Source organism: Aquarana catesbeiana, linkage group LG13 (genome assembly GCF_042186555.1).
Source record: "Aquarana catesbeiana isolate 2022-GZ linkage group LG13, ASM4218655v1, whole genome shotgun sequence".
Classification (NCBI taxonomy): Eukaryota; Metazoa; Chordata; class Amphibia; order Anura; family Ranidae; genus Aquarana; species Aquarana catesbeiana.
The window spans coordinates 44,082,844-44,096,326 of NC_133336.1; the positions used below are offsets into that span (position 1 = coordinate 44,082,844).

The window sequence follows — 13,483 nt, forward strand, 5'->3', positions numbered from 1 at the left end:
GAAGGGACATTAAAGCACAGCTCAAAGCAAAGCTTTTTTTATTTTTTTTTTTTTATTTCATTTTGAAGAGCTTTATGGAAGTGTAATTTTTATTTTTACCATCTGTGTCCAAGTGGGGTAGATTTCCCCCTCCCATGGCCAAAATAGGAAGTAAAAAGAAAATCTGAGTGAGGGAATCCCTAGTTGTCACCAGAACTGGCGTCCCCATTGGAGGATTTCCCCTCTCTTACTATTCTCGGGACAGCCCAAATTTGGGTTTTACTTTCACTTTCAGTGATAATGGTAAATGTAACAAATAGAGAGGGTGACTCTCACTACCCGAGGCACAGACAATAATTGCCAGATGTTCTAATCCCTCTCCGGATCTACACTGAGAACCGAGTGATCTAACACCGCCGAGCTCCCTGAGCAGAGAGCTGCTGTCTTCACCTCTGTGGCCCCCGTCCCCACCTGCGGCCAGCTCAGGCTCTTGGCAGCTCGCTGGGCAGATCCCGACTTCAACATCGATATCTTGCCCAGGCCGCCTCTGTGATGTCAGGCGACATCGGGCTTCATTAATTGGGTCACAGGGGTGCAGAACAAACTACACTCCTGTGATCCACAGGGGACGTACAGCCAAACGAGCTTTGTGTTCTGTCCACCATTAGTGTGGTAATTTTGGAGGCAGAGGCCCGAACGCTTCTCAATCTGCAGAATAGAGTGCTGGCAAAATTCAGAGATCAGCAGAAGCTGCAACCTGTTAACTCCTTCCTACAGTTAGGTTACACTTGTGCATGTGCGGGGCTACTGGGGTCTGCAGGACTTTCTGTACTTGCATTTGGGCAATAACCCACCCCTAGGCTGAAGTAGAAACATTAAGACCCCTTTCACACTGGGGTGGTGCCGGCGTTATCGGTAAAGCAGTGCTTTTTCCGCTGTTAAAACTGCGCTTTTCGGCCACTAGTGAGGCAGTTTTAACACCCCGCTAGCAGCCGAAGAAAGGGTTAATAGCGCCCGTGTAGTGGCGCTGCCAAATCGCTTTTCAGGAGCTTCGGCAGCGCTGCCCATTCATTTCAGTGGGCAGGGGCGGTGGAGGAGCGGTGTATACACCACTCCCGCACCGCCCCAAAGATGCTGCTTGCTTTTCTCATTCGTTCATTGACAGACACAGCCTTCTTTATTCATAACGATGGGGTTATATCGCCTCTGCAGGAGTAGGACTAGGCAGAACAAAAAAAACAAACACTTGGGCACTCCCATGGGCCATCCTCAGTCAGTATATAACCCCCTCCCTGCTCTAGGTATTCAGTTTTTTTTCTGCCTAGTCAGGAGTAAGGACTTAGTTCCCTGCTGGGATCGCTAGTCCTGGGAATTTTTGTTATTTTTTGCTTTTCCTGGATTTTTTCCGGTGAGATCTCCAATCAACTGCCGGGCTGGGCTACGGACTGGACACTTGGTCCAAGGGTCACCCCAGTCTGGCCAGCGAGCGCGTGCAGACCGCAGCTACGCGCTAGGTCGACCGCAACATAGCCCCACTGGACAGGGGCTGGCAAGTTAAACGTCTCGCGAGGTCGCATACGACCGGGTCTCGGCCTGTGTCGCAGCGTTCCTCATGGCCGACAGCCCCCACTTTGGTGGCGAGGAGGATCTGTCCGGGAGCATTACCCGTGCATTTCGCTGCAGAGGTAAGTAGTCCCCTCCTCTCCCGGAGTGGTGTGGGACGCGGGTACTCCCTGGGGTGGTCGGTCCCACTGGGGTTCTCTGAGGGGCCCCGGTCTGTGGAGGGGTCTTGGTCTGTGCCCCCTGTGCATGGCCTCAGTTGACATCCCCTATGTGGACCTCAGAGGGGGGGGGTCCTGGCGGGAGGGACCCCCATTCCCCCCCCCCCCCGACCTTTTGGTGTAGCACTTAGGCAGATGGCCTAGTATAAGGCACTTTTTACCTCCCCTGTTGAACAATCCTATCTGACTCTGCCGCACGGATGTGGCCACCTTGGATAAGTTGTCTTGTGTGGCGAAAGCGTTCCCTTCTCTCTCATTTTGACAAATTTGTCCATGAAGACGGGGAGTGTCCAAAGTGCCTTTTGTGTTTCCAAAAAACGCTTGCTGTAAGGTACCCCTTTGGGGAGTCCCCCCTTCAGAAGGGGACTGTTACACCAGTAGTGAACCCCTCTGTCTCTAGGCTGTTCGAGACAACCATGGCTCCAATAGAGGAATCTCTGGCTTCTAAGGGCCCAGCTGGCATACCTGGAGGGGGAGCAGAATCCCCCCAGCCTTTGCTGCTTGGGGACCAATTGGGTAGGCACTGCGGTTTGTCCGCTATGCCTCTTGGCCGGAGTTCCCCTGGTTGCTGAGTCTGTTGCCTCAGTGGTGCTTAGACATATGTTTTGGGGGGCTACTCTGGATGACTTTATGTCGTGTCTTGAGTTTGTCCGGTTATAAGATAAGAGTTTTCTGGCTGTGTTCCTCCAAACAGTTTGTTGCTTCCAATGGTCGTCTGTCGCCAGACTGCTTGATGTTCTCTGCGGGGGGCTGTGCAAGCCACATTGCTGCAGAGTGCGATTGTCCCGGTTCCCATGCTGGGAACAGTGTCAGGGGTTTTATTCGAACCTGTTCACAGTCAACAGATGGAGGGCATGGTACATCTAATTCTGGACCTTCAAGGCCCTGACCTGCCTTTTGTGGGTACAGGAGTTCAGTCTGTCCACGCAGCGGTGGCACTCCATCATGGTCTTTCTGACTTCTACGACATCACAAATGCTTAAGCATTCTGTTATGTGCCCGACTCCCGCACTTCTCGTGTGGTGTGGTCCTTTGATCTGGCCACCGCTCCTCGGGTGTTCACGAGGTGTTGGCCCCGGATCTGGCATGGTTACGTCAGTGGGGATTGACAGTTCTGGGCTGCCTGGGCAATCTTCTGCGTCGACTTCTCAATTACCCCGAGGAGCAACGTAGTTCCTATACAGACTTTCTCTGATTTCAGTTGGCGTCTGTACTATTGGAAGTCTGCTTTGGCCCTGCCAGAACGTTGGTTTATCTGAGTATGACCGGACTTCAGCTCTGGCCAGCGTATTTCTTCCCCTGGACTCCAGAAGTGGCATGCAGCGTTTTTCATTTACTATCTGGCAGGTGGGCTCCTCTGTGGATATACATGTGGGTGTTGGGTCAGATGGTATCTACTCTTTTTTGAGGCAGGGTCATTTGCAAAGTTCCATGTAGGCTCCCTTCGGGGAGATCCTGGCATAATGGGACAAATGCCCAAGGTCTCTGAGCAATCGGATTTGGAGTCAGGTCAGTCAGGAAACCAGAGGTTCCCTAGTCTGGTGGCTTAGTTCTCTGGTTCTTCAGTGGGGAAGATCCTTTCTCCCCTTCTATTGAACAGGGTGACCACCAATACCAGTCCTTCCGAATGGGGAGATGTCTTGGGACTGAGCTCGGCCCGGGGACGTTGGACATTGGTGGAATCCGGACTACCGTGTAATATCCCGGAACTTCAATTGATCAGACTAGGTCTGGATTATGGAGGGCTTGACTTCGGGGGCTCCCAGTACGGATCCAGTTGGACAAAGCAACAGCGGTGGCTTATGTCCCTCACCAGGGTGGGCCAAAAAGGTCGATACCTCAGTTGGCTAGGGTTGGGTCTTTCTCTGTGCCGTATTTCATCAGATTTGTCCTCGTTCATTTTAGGTGGCTCCGTTTCCAACCTCCATTTATGGAGGCATGAGCAGGAATAGGCCTTGAGTACATAAAAGGCCAGGTGTCGGCCTGGGCGGTCTTCTTCAGCATCTCCTGGTCTCGCACTCCCTGGTGCGTGCCTTTTTTTGTTCAAGGGGTTAGACGTCTGTTTCCACTGTGGCGGTTTCTTCCACCACCGTGGGATCTGAACTTGGTGTTTTTGGTTCTCCAATGGCCTCTCTATCTTTCTCTCAAAATATTCGGGAGGTTCCACTGCTTGCTCTCTCGGAAGGTGACCTCTTGGTGGTTATCACCTCTACTCAAGCTGGGGGCTTTGTCTGTCTCCCACCTTAGTGTGGCCTATATAAAGCAATTTAGGTGTACTGCAATCACTGTGTATATACATTGATTACATTTGTAGTATTAAGGAGACTCATATTTGCTTCTGTTCTAACTAAAATATTTGGTTATGTCTAAGAGCTGAAGCTGTACCTATTATAGGTTACCAGTATCTGCTATGCACTCCAGTTGGTGTGCTTATTCTTAGACTTCTATCACCTGGAACTCTCTGGGCTCCACCACTTGATAGATGTATAATAAATCAATAGCCAGAGACTAGGCTACATCTATGACATTTGATTATGTGAATTGTTGGCTTTGTGGCATAGGCATATGTATTGCTGTTTGGTGTTAGATGAATACACTATGAATTTGACCTCATGCTTTAGCTGTATGTTATGTCTCTATGTAATTAAATACACAACATTGGAACATATGCTTGTGTTATTTGGTTTATATACTTTTGGTACCATTGTGCCTCATATGTGATTCAATTTCTCGACTCTGCATATGTATTAGGCCAAATGGTCTGCTTGAAGTATAGTCCTCATTTGTATATGTGGCCTTTTGAATTTGGGAGTCTTTTACATGACCTTTACATTGTCATGTGCAACCTGCTATATGTTGTCTTGGTGCATTAATGTACATAGACAATACGGGTGTAAATGGTTTAGAGATTAACAACCATTAACAACAACTTTAACAATATTAACATAAAGTATATCAGTGCCCATGAATGCAGCCTCACTGTGCCCGTCAATGCAGCCTCACTGTGCCCGATTAATTCCTCGATTAATCGTTCATTTTTTTGATCGATCAAATTTTTTTTTATCGGTAGGCTGCCTGCCCTGGGGCCGCTTTGGGCCAAGCTTTGGCTGCAGCGCTCCGCTCCCTCCTCCTCCACTATATGTCATATACAGTCTGCGGGCATCTCCCACTGTGTGTCTCCGAGCTGAGTGTGGAAACTTTGGCCGCGCTGTGAGAAAAGTCCGGCCCTGCTCCTAGATCAGCTCGTGTGATAGACGCAGTGTTCTGTATATCACATGAGCTGATCTAGGAGGAGAGCGGGACTTTTCTCACAGCGTGGCCAAAGTTTTCACACACAGCGGGAGATGCCCGCAGACTGTGTAATACAGGCACTGACTACGGTGAGGCTGCGATTGTGGGCACGGCGAGGCTGCGATTGTGGGCACGGCGAGGCTAAGTTTGATGTGTGACGTCCTAGCCATGCCAAATTAGCTAAAAGTAGTTGGATCTGTATGTGCGTTGTTATTAATCGAAATTAGTCAATTAATCGATTTAAAAAAAAAAAACGATTAATCGAACATGAAAATTTTAATCAGTAACAACCTTAATTTTGAGTGTTTGGGTTTTTTTTAGCAGATTTTCAAATATAGGTGTCAATTTTGCCTGAAAAGTAGCTTATGTACTTTTTTAAACCACAGGCATTTTGCTACAAACGACAAAAGGCTCAAATGTGAACAGGGATTGGGCTTTGCTTGTTTTAATTTGCAGGGAACCCCCCCCCCCCCCCCGCACAGACTTTCACTGCTTTTATTATTCTGAGAATAATACTGCTATTGCTTTGTTTATTCATCAATATTCTGGCCTTTGAGTACTGATCCAGTAGAGGGTATTTGATTTTATGAGTGGGTTCTTTACCCCGTTTTTTATGTATTGTGGATATTTTAACTGAATTTTAATAAAGTATGAATTGTTATTTAAATGATGTTCTCGTTGTGTGCCTATAAAATCTGAATTTAGGGGTCCTTTTAGGGATGTTTTCCTCATTTGGACCTCTTACTTTCTTGTCTAAGAGGGGAACTTTTCCCAGTTGGGGAGATTTTCTTTGATCTTCTCTTGCATCCCTAGTAAAGGGAAATTTCCTCAATGGTACAAAGGTAGTAAAAAATTACCTTCAAGAAGTCTACCCCTTCCTTGCTCTGTCCAAATCTAAAGAAAAAGTTTTGGCTGTAAATACACTTTAAAAAAAAAAAAGTTTTTTTTGTGTGGCTAGCTGGTTGGGTACATTTCAGACTTGCATATGTGTATTGATTTCTTCTTCTTTGTTGCCCCTAGAGCGAAAACCTCCTCTGGTGCCTGGAATTGGGGCAGTAGAGGGAGATGCCGTCAACGTTCCAGAAACCGCGGATTTGACAAAACTCACACTTCCTCCACCTGCTCTTCCTGCTGCCGTCCATCAGCCACCACCTATACCACCACACCGACCTCCACCTCCACCTTCTAGTTACATCACTGGTATGTCTACAACCAGCTCCTACATGTCTGGCGAAGGTTTCCAGAGTCTCCAGTCTATGATGAAGACGGAAGGACCAACTTATGGAGCTTTGCCCCCTGCCTACGTCCCGCCAGCTCATCTACCATATCACCCCCATGTTTTTCCACCTAATCCTCCGCCATCTGTACCTCCACCCCCACCCCCTTCTACATTCCCACCTCCCAACATTCCTCCTCCAGGTCCAGGATACCCACCTCCTCCTGCTTACAACCCCAACTTCCCCCCACCTAGACTTCCCCCAACTCATAGTGTTCCAAATCACCCACCGCCAGGGATTGGTTTACCACCAACAAGCTATCCACCTCCTGCTGTGCCACCAGGAGGTCAGCCTCCAGGACCTCCACCTATTCCACCACCAGGGATGCCACCGGTTGCAGGTCTAGGCCGGGCAGCCTGGATGAGATAGCATGGAGCTTCTGTGGTAGGAACCTGAACTCTAAGAGGAAGTATTGTTCTAAGCAGTTTAAAAGCCTAAATAAATGCAGACAAGCTTGTTTTATAATATGTAGATTGTTTTAAATTGCACAGCCCAAACAAGTACTTTGGCTTCCCTTAGAAGGCAGCTTTACTGAGTTGCAGATCGTTGGGGTTGGTCATTGTTGTGTTTACAGAACACTACAAATCCATTTCTCTTAGGTGACCTGGTTCTCACCCCAAGATCCTGTCTGTTGGCTTTAGCTGTGTATCAATGACATCAGTTTGAGATCATTCAGAATTAATTGACAGGTGAGTTTGACCTGCACCTTATTCTGACATGCATTTGACCTGCATCAAGCGAATTTTGCTTTCCCATAGACTTGGGATGCAAAACCAGTTTAACACAAACAAAGTCCAGTCAGGACACGCCAATCGCAGTCAGCAGCGATGGAAAGCATGTGGCTAGAGGTGTCTTAAACTTGTATATTTGCCCCAAGGTTCAGTGCACTGTTATGTATAACCAGGTGCTGTGGTCAAGAACCTGCCCCTTCCTGCACTTACCTAATGGCCCAAACTATAGTCTGTAGCCTGTAGGGCTAAAAGGGGGCAGGAGTTTAGCTGTCAATCACAAATACTGGTGGAAATGCATCTAATAAGAATGTTGAGGTTCTGAAGCTTGCAGAGTGTTATACAGTGTCACAAAGTGCCTGCTTCCCATCACTGCTGCCAAATTTGATTTTATTTTAATGACTGAAGGTCTGCTTTAAAGGCCAGCTTCACCTAAAACTAAAATTTCAGTACTTCATAGATCCCAGCAAAGGTTCGATACATGCTTGAGGGACTTTAAACAGAGATAACGTTTTACATTTTCCATTGCACTGATTTAGTAAAATCTTGGGGATCCTAATAAGACTGTAGCCTCTCTTGATGCTTCAGTGTATGTGTGTGGTTTGGCTCACTGAGCTTTAGAGAGGGCAATGCCTGAACTGTGGAGCACATTGATGTGCATTTTACCACGCTCAGATATAGGGCTGCTCACCAAATGAGGATACCAGCAGTCACTGGGCATTCAGCTAGCACAGTGTGAATGAGGGAATAAAAATTAGAGACGGACAACAGCCTGCAGGTTAAATGCACAATGTTTGTTCATGTTTGACCTAAAGCAGAACTAAACCCTCCTATCCTTTTCAACCAAGGAAGCTGCCATCCTAGCCTATGTTTAATCTGCAGCTGCCATGGTGCAGCACATGTGATCGGTTATCACTTCAGCCATTTGAGGGTTTGGCTGGGAACACAAGCAAATGTAAAAGTTGGCAATCCTGACATGCTGGGAATGTAACTTTTTTTTTTTTAAACTGTTCAATTGATGGGTTTAGTTCAGCTTTGTTCCATTGTGTCCTAGTCTAAACAGTTCCTAGAGAGGTGTTAGGCCATCTCCCCCCCAAGGTACCCTTGAAGTCCATAAAAGCCACTGTACCTAGGTACCCTGATCAGCTCTCAGTGGAGTAGTAGCAAAAACTTTTTTTTTTTTTTTTTTTTTATTTGGATACAATTGGGAAATGCATAAAAATTTATTTTATTAACATCTTTTTCCCCCTGAAGGAGACATTTCCTCCTTTCCTCTTCCAGTGACAGTGATCACATACAGCAATAAATGAAAAAGGGTTAGGTCTCTTCTCATGTTTTTAGTGCTTTGTCCCAATTGGGCAGTAAAGTGAGGAGAAATCTCCAAGACCAAAACATTTCTAGAGAAAACATGCTTGCAGCAAACCATAAAGTCCAGCACTTGTAAAACTTTTATTCCGGGACAAACTTCAAGAAGCCCCACCCCTTCACGCTTTTCACCCACCACTTGGGTTAATTGTAGAGGACGATTGAGCCAAGTGGTGGGTGAAATGCTTCAGCAGAGATTCTGTAACTTTGTCTTGGAATAAATGTTTTACAAGTGTTGGCTATTGTGCCGGTGTTCTGTCGATTATGTGCCCGCCATCAAAAAGTGCCAGCGCATGCGCAGAACGGAAGGGCACTCCAGCTGATTTGCCGATCATGCGCACATTGTAGGAGGGTTTTTCGGCGATAGATACCATTTCACAGGCACAATTTAAAGCTGTACAAAGAGCAGAGGGACACCGTAGATGTCAGATTGTGCCTCGCTGTAAACCCGTGGCACAACAGTGAGGTACAATATGACAAATACGGTGTCCCTCCGCTGTTTGCATAGCCCTCAATTGTGCTTGAGAAATGGTATCTCCTGTCTAAAAAAGGCTCCTACGATGTGTGCATGCACTATGGTGACATCCCTCCAGCTGATCGGTAGATCAGCTGGAGTGCCGTTCCGTTCTGCACATGCATGGGCACTTTTTTGACGGAGGTCACAAATCGACAGAACACCAGAACCGAGGGCTCCACTTCATCACGGCTCCGGCCAATCACATCCCAGAAGAAAGACCAGGGGAAGATGTCAGCCCTCTCAACGGTGACAGTCCAGCACTGGAGGGCTTCGTTCCAAAGTGGGTATTTCATAATGTGCTAGTATGCAATGCATACTAGTACATTATGCCATTGACTTGCAGGTGTGTTTTTTTTTTTTTTTTTTTAACTACACAACAGCCGCGGTTTACAGCCAACACTGAACTAAATCCTCCTATCCTTTATAGCTAAGGAATCTGTCATCTTAGCATGTTTGATCTGCAGTTGCCATGCTGCACACCAGCCTTTTATTGACCTGACAGTTGGTGAGCACAAGCAACTGCCATGGTTATCATTCACAGCATGCCTTGAATACAACTGTTTTGGGATACTGTTAATTTGCTGGGTTTAGTTCCATTGTAAGAGCAACAGGAAAACATTCCCAAATAATAAAAAAAAAAAATATTCTTTTTTCATTTGACCCACTCCATAAATAAAAGCGGAAAATTACTTTAATTGCCAAGTTGTGGTTGAGATGTTAAATGTTTCATATTGTTGCTATGTGCCTGGCTGAAAAGATTACGCTGTATACTATCAATTGTACTGACTGTGTGCAGTGGATCTGCGGTTTTCCTTCCCATACAATAAAACCCCGGCTCGAATTCTGTGTAACCTTCAAAAGTGCCATATTGGCCGATATTCGTTCTGTTCATGTTGGCTTTTCCCGAATTTCTTCTGTCATAGCTAAAGAGGGGAATGCTTTCTTTGCGTTTTTGACTCCTGTTTTGTATTCTTGTGTTTTTTTGTTTTTTTTCTTTTCCATTGACAGATTTTGAAGCTTTTACAAATGTTTGTAAATATTTTTTTAATGTAAAAAGAAAGTCTAAAATGTAACAGCCCAGTAAAGCGAAGCTGTCCATGACATCGAGGTGAATAAAAACACTGAAGTAAAGGCTGGTCTCTTTATTGAGTTGAAGCTGCTGCTGAGTAATGTGCACCACACAGGGTACAAACTTCACCCCAAATGTTCATAGTTCAGAAACTTCCTGGACTTTTTTTTTTTTTTAATGGTCCTGGTGGGCAGTTTTCTCCTTCCTTTAGTTAAAGGATTAGAGTGCAAGTTCATCTTTACAGAAAATCTGTAAGGTGAACTTACACTGGACCCCCTTCCCATCGCGCCTGGTCCCGCTAGCCTGGAGTCCGGCGATCACCCGTTCTGACAGATCGTATAGCTACTTTTACCAGTCTGGGGATTTGAAATCCCCACGACTTTCTCTCCTCTTCGCCAGTGGTGACAGAAAGGGCTGCGTGTGTTCTGATTGGTCAGCCCTGCATAATTAGAATGTTTCTATATGTACCTCCTTACAAGGTACATGAGATTCAGCCAAGGGGATTTCTAAGCCCCAAACCGGTTAGGCGGCAATACGAGGTCTCCTAGCAGGTGATCGCTGAGTTCCAGGTCAGTGGGATTTGGGGAGGGTCCAGTGTTAAGTTCACTTTTAAAGATTTTTCTGTAAAGACTGGAAGTGTGCAAATGTCCACCTATTTTAAGGGGGAAAAAGTGCGTGTTATACGCTGATAAATACGATATATTAATAAATTTATTTTGTTTTAAAAAATTTACATACGTGCCCTTAAAGTCCATCTTTGCAAACTCTACATACCCTATAGGACGTGGCACCTTTTTATTGTTTTAGGTGCCTCACTACCATCTAAAGGCACCAACCACCCAAATTTCCATGACATCATATTCAGGCACGGCCTCTGCCAGTCTAGCCCTCCTCCCCCACTGGAACTGCACATGCGTGGTTCCAAACTGATGATCACAGCCATATTTTTTTACTGGCAACCTTTTCCTGTCACTGGCAGGAGAAAAGTGCCTGTTTTTTTTTTTTTTTACTGGCTACTAGTAAAAATACTGACGGTTGGCAACACTTTTTGTTTTAGATGTTCACACAGAAAAGATTCTTCAGTTAATGATTATGCATAAAATATGTTAAAAGCGCATATAATCTTATTAGAAAATCGTTGTTCAAATGAATGGTGTGGAGACAGGGTCTCTTTGAGGCCCCATTCACACTTGAGCTCAAGTTATAAATACTGTGTAGCTGCTGACTTTTTCTTGTTCAAAATTTTTACTAGATAGGTAGTATATTACAGCAAGGAATACCTCATTCATGAATAGAGAGGATAGTGCCTTTACACAGAGAGGATCACAGAGCACTGGTTATGGGTTATAGCAAGTAGCACTACATTGACTATTAATATCAACATCAAGATTCTCACATCAGGACAGGAGTGTAGCAAACAGAAAATATCTCAACAGTATATCTTCTGTATTAACATTAAGACACCGGAGTCATAGATGTCTATCGGGGGTTATAACCCCTAGGTGAGCCTGAGAACATTTTACAATGTATCCAAAACATGGGGGGGGGACAGGAAAAGAGGATAAATAGCAAAAGAGAAGGGTAAGGACAAATAGGGAGGGGGTAACATGGGTTGGGCACCAGGCAGCGGGACCAGCCCAAACAGGTTCAAAATCAGATGGCTCTACCTTTCAGGGTTCCAGTAGGGTTTCATCAGTCAGGGCGCAAGAACTTGTCCATTCATGGCTGCTATATTTTGACATAGCCACGGACCTTGTCCTGGAGGGTAGCCTTAATCCTTGCATGTATAAATATTTGCGGAATTCTATGTTTGGTTGCTGGAGAGCAAAGCTTGGTGTCCTCCAAGATCTAGCAATTATTTGTTTAGCAGCCGTTGTGACTTGGAGGAGTTTAAATTGGCCTTTGATCAAGTCTGGCGGGCAACTGTTTAACAGTACAGCGAGACTGTGATATTAAATAGAGAGGAAATAAATTAAAATATGTTTATTTCCAGAAGGCTTGCACTATAGGGCAGGTCCACCACATGTGTAAATGAGTACCCGATACCCCCACAGCCATGAAAGCAGTGGGACGGGTAACCTGGAACATTTTTGGCTATTCTCTCTGGAACAAGGTAGTTGTCTCCAAGGCTGAAATGTCTTGAGAGGAGCTGTGGGTGGCTTACCAAATGGCGGTCCAGTCTTCTGTCTCTAGTGTAAGGTTTAAATCAGCCATCTATCTGTTAATGTAAGTGGGTCCAGGAGCATTCGAGGCAGTAAGTAAAATTTTCTAGTTTGGAGATCACTCCCATCAGTAGTTTCTTACTTAATAAAATGACACTCAACTGTCCAGGGATCCAGCACTGTCTTCACTTGAGCCAGTTCTTTGCCAGTCTTCAGGTCCCTGTTGCCGGTATGTTTAGTGTGGGAAGCCGGATTCACACTGCAAATGCACAAACTGCACCTCACTTTGTAAATGGTCCTGCAACCTTCTGGGACTTGTGATGTGTCCCAGAAGGCTATGGGCAAAGAAGGGCAGGCTGAACTTCTGCTCGGATCGCCTAGTCGGAGAGGGTACCTGTCAAAACAAGGTACCCGCTCCCCAGAAAAATAAAGTGCCAAAAGTTGAAGAAGAGGCAGGGAGGAGGTGGAAAAGCAGGACTTTTGGGTGAAATTCCCTTAAAGCGGAGATCCACCCAAAAATTGAACTTCCGCTTTAAGGGAAGGTGACCCCCTGACATGCCACATTTGGCATGTCATTTTTTTTGGGGGGGGGGGGGCGGTTACCCAGCTCCCACTTCCTCCCGATGCACAGCGGCACCGGAAGGGAGATCACCTCTCCCCCCTCCCTCTCGGCAGTCATCTGGGACATGTCACAGGTCCCAAATGACTGCCCGGCCAGTCACAGCACGCCGCATGGCTTGTGCATGCGCAGTGCGTGCCCGGCTGTGAAGCCACAGCTGGGTGCCACAGTGACAATGACAGCGCTGCAGAGAGGAGGGGGAAAAGAGCAGGGCTTCGATCCCCCGCATCGCTGGACCCTGGGACAGGTAAGTGTGCGATTATTAAAAGTCAGCAGCTGCAGTATTAGTAGCTGCTGACTTTTTTTTTTTTTTTTAAGCGGAACTCCACTTTAAGGAAAGGTTCACCTTTAGTAACATGTTACACTTGTATTTGGGGTGTAACATTTACCATGCTATGCTATAGCCCTCCTCACCTCCTAAACCCTCCCTGTGGCAGTGGGCTGGGGGTTCTTCTTGCCGTCGCTGTCGCATTCCAAGATCAGTGCGGCTGTGCGAGGCTCTGCCTGCACAGCTGCATCCGTCATTCACAGGTATCTGTAAATGAATGAACTACAAGTCTATCTTCCACTGCGGCAGATGACATGATGTTTTTTTAATGGACTGCAAAGGTACTGGTGAGTACCCTTATGGTGGTTGTGGGGGTCTGCGGGCGGGGGGCTTATCGAAATCTGGAAGCCCCCTTTAACAAGGGGAC

General features: G+C 46.3%; 1 protein-coding gene across 1 annotated transcript in view; it reads left to right on the top strand.

Moving 5' to 3' along the window:
- CCNK (cyclin K) overlaps positions 1 to 9,302 on the top strand; it is a 45,724-nt gene extending 36,422 nt beyond the window's left edge. The window contains exon 12 of the mRNA XM_073610827.1: positions 6,072 to 9,302. Coding sequence (XP_073466928.1) covers positions 6,072 to 6,697 — 626 coding nt within the window. The 3' untranslated portion in view covers positions 6,698 to 9,302. The remainder of the gene's footprint in view (positions 1 to 6,071) is intronic.
- Positions 9,303 to 13,483: the final 4,181 nt, after the last annotated feature.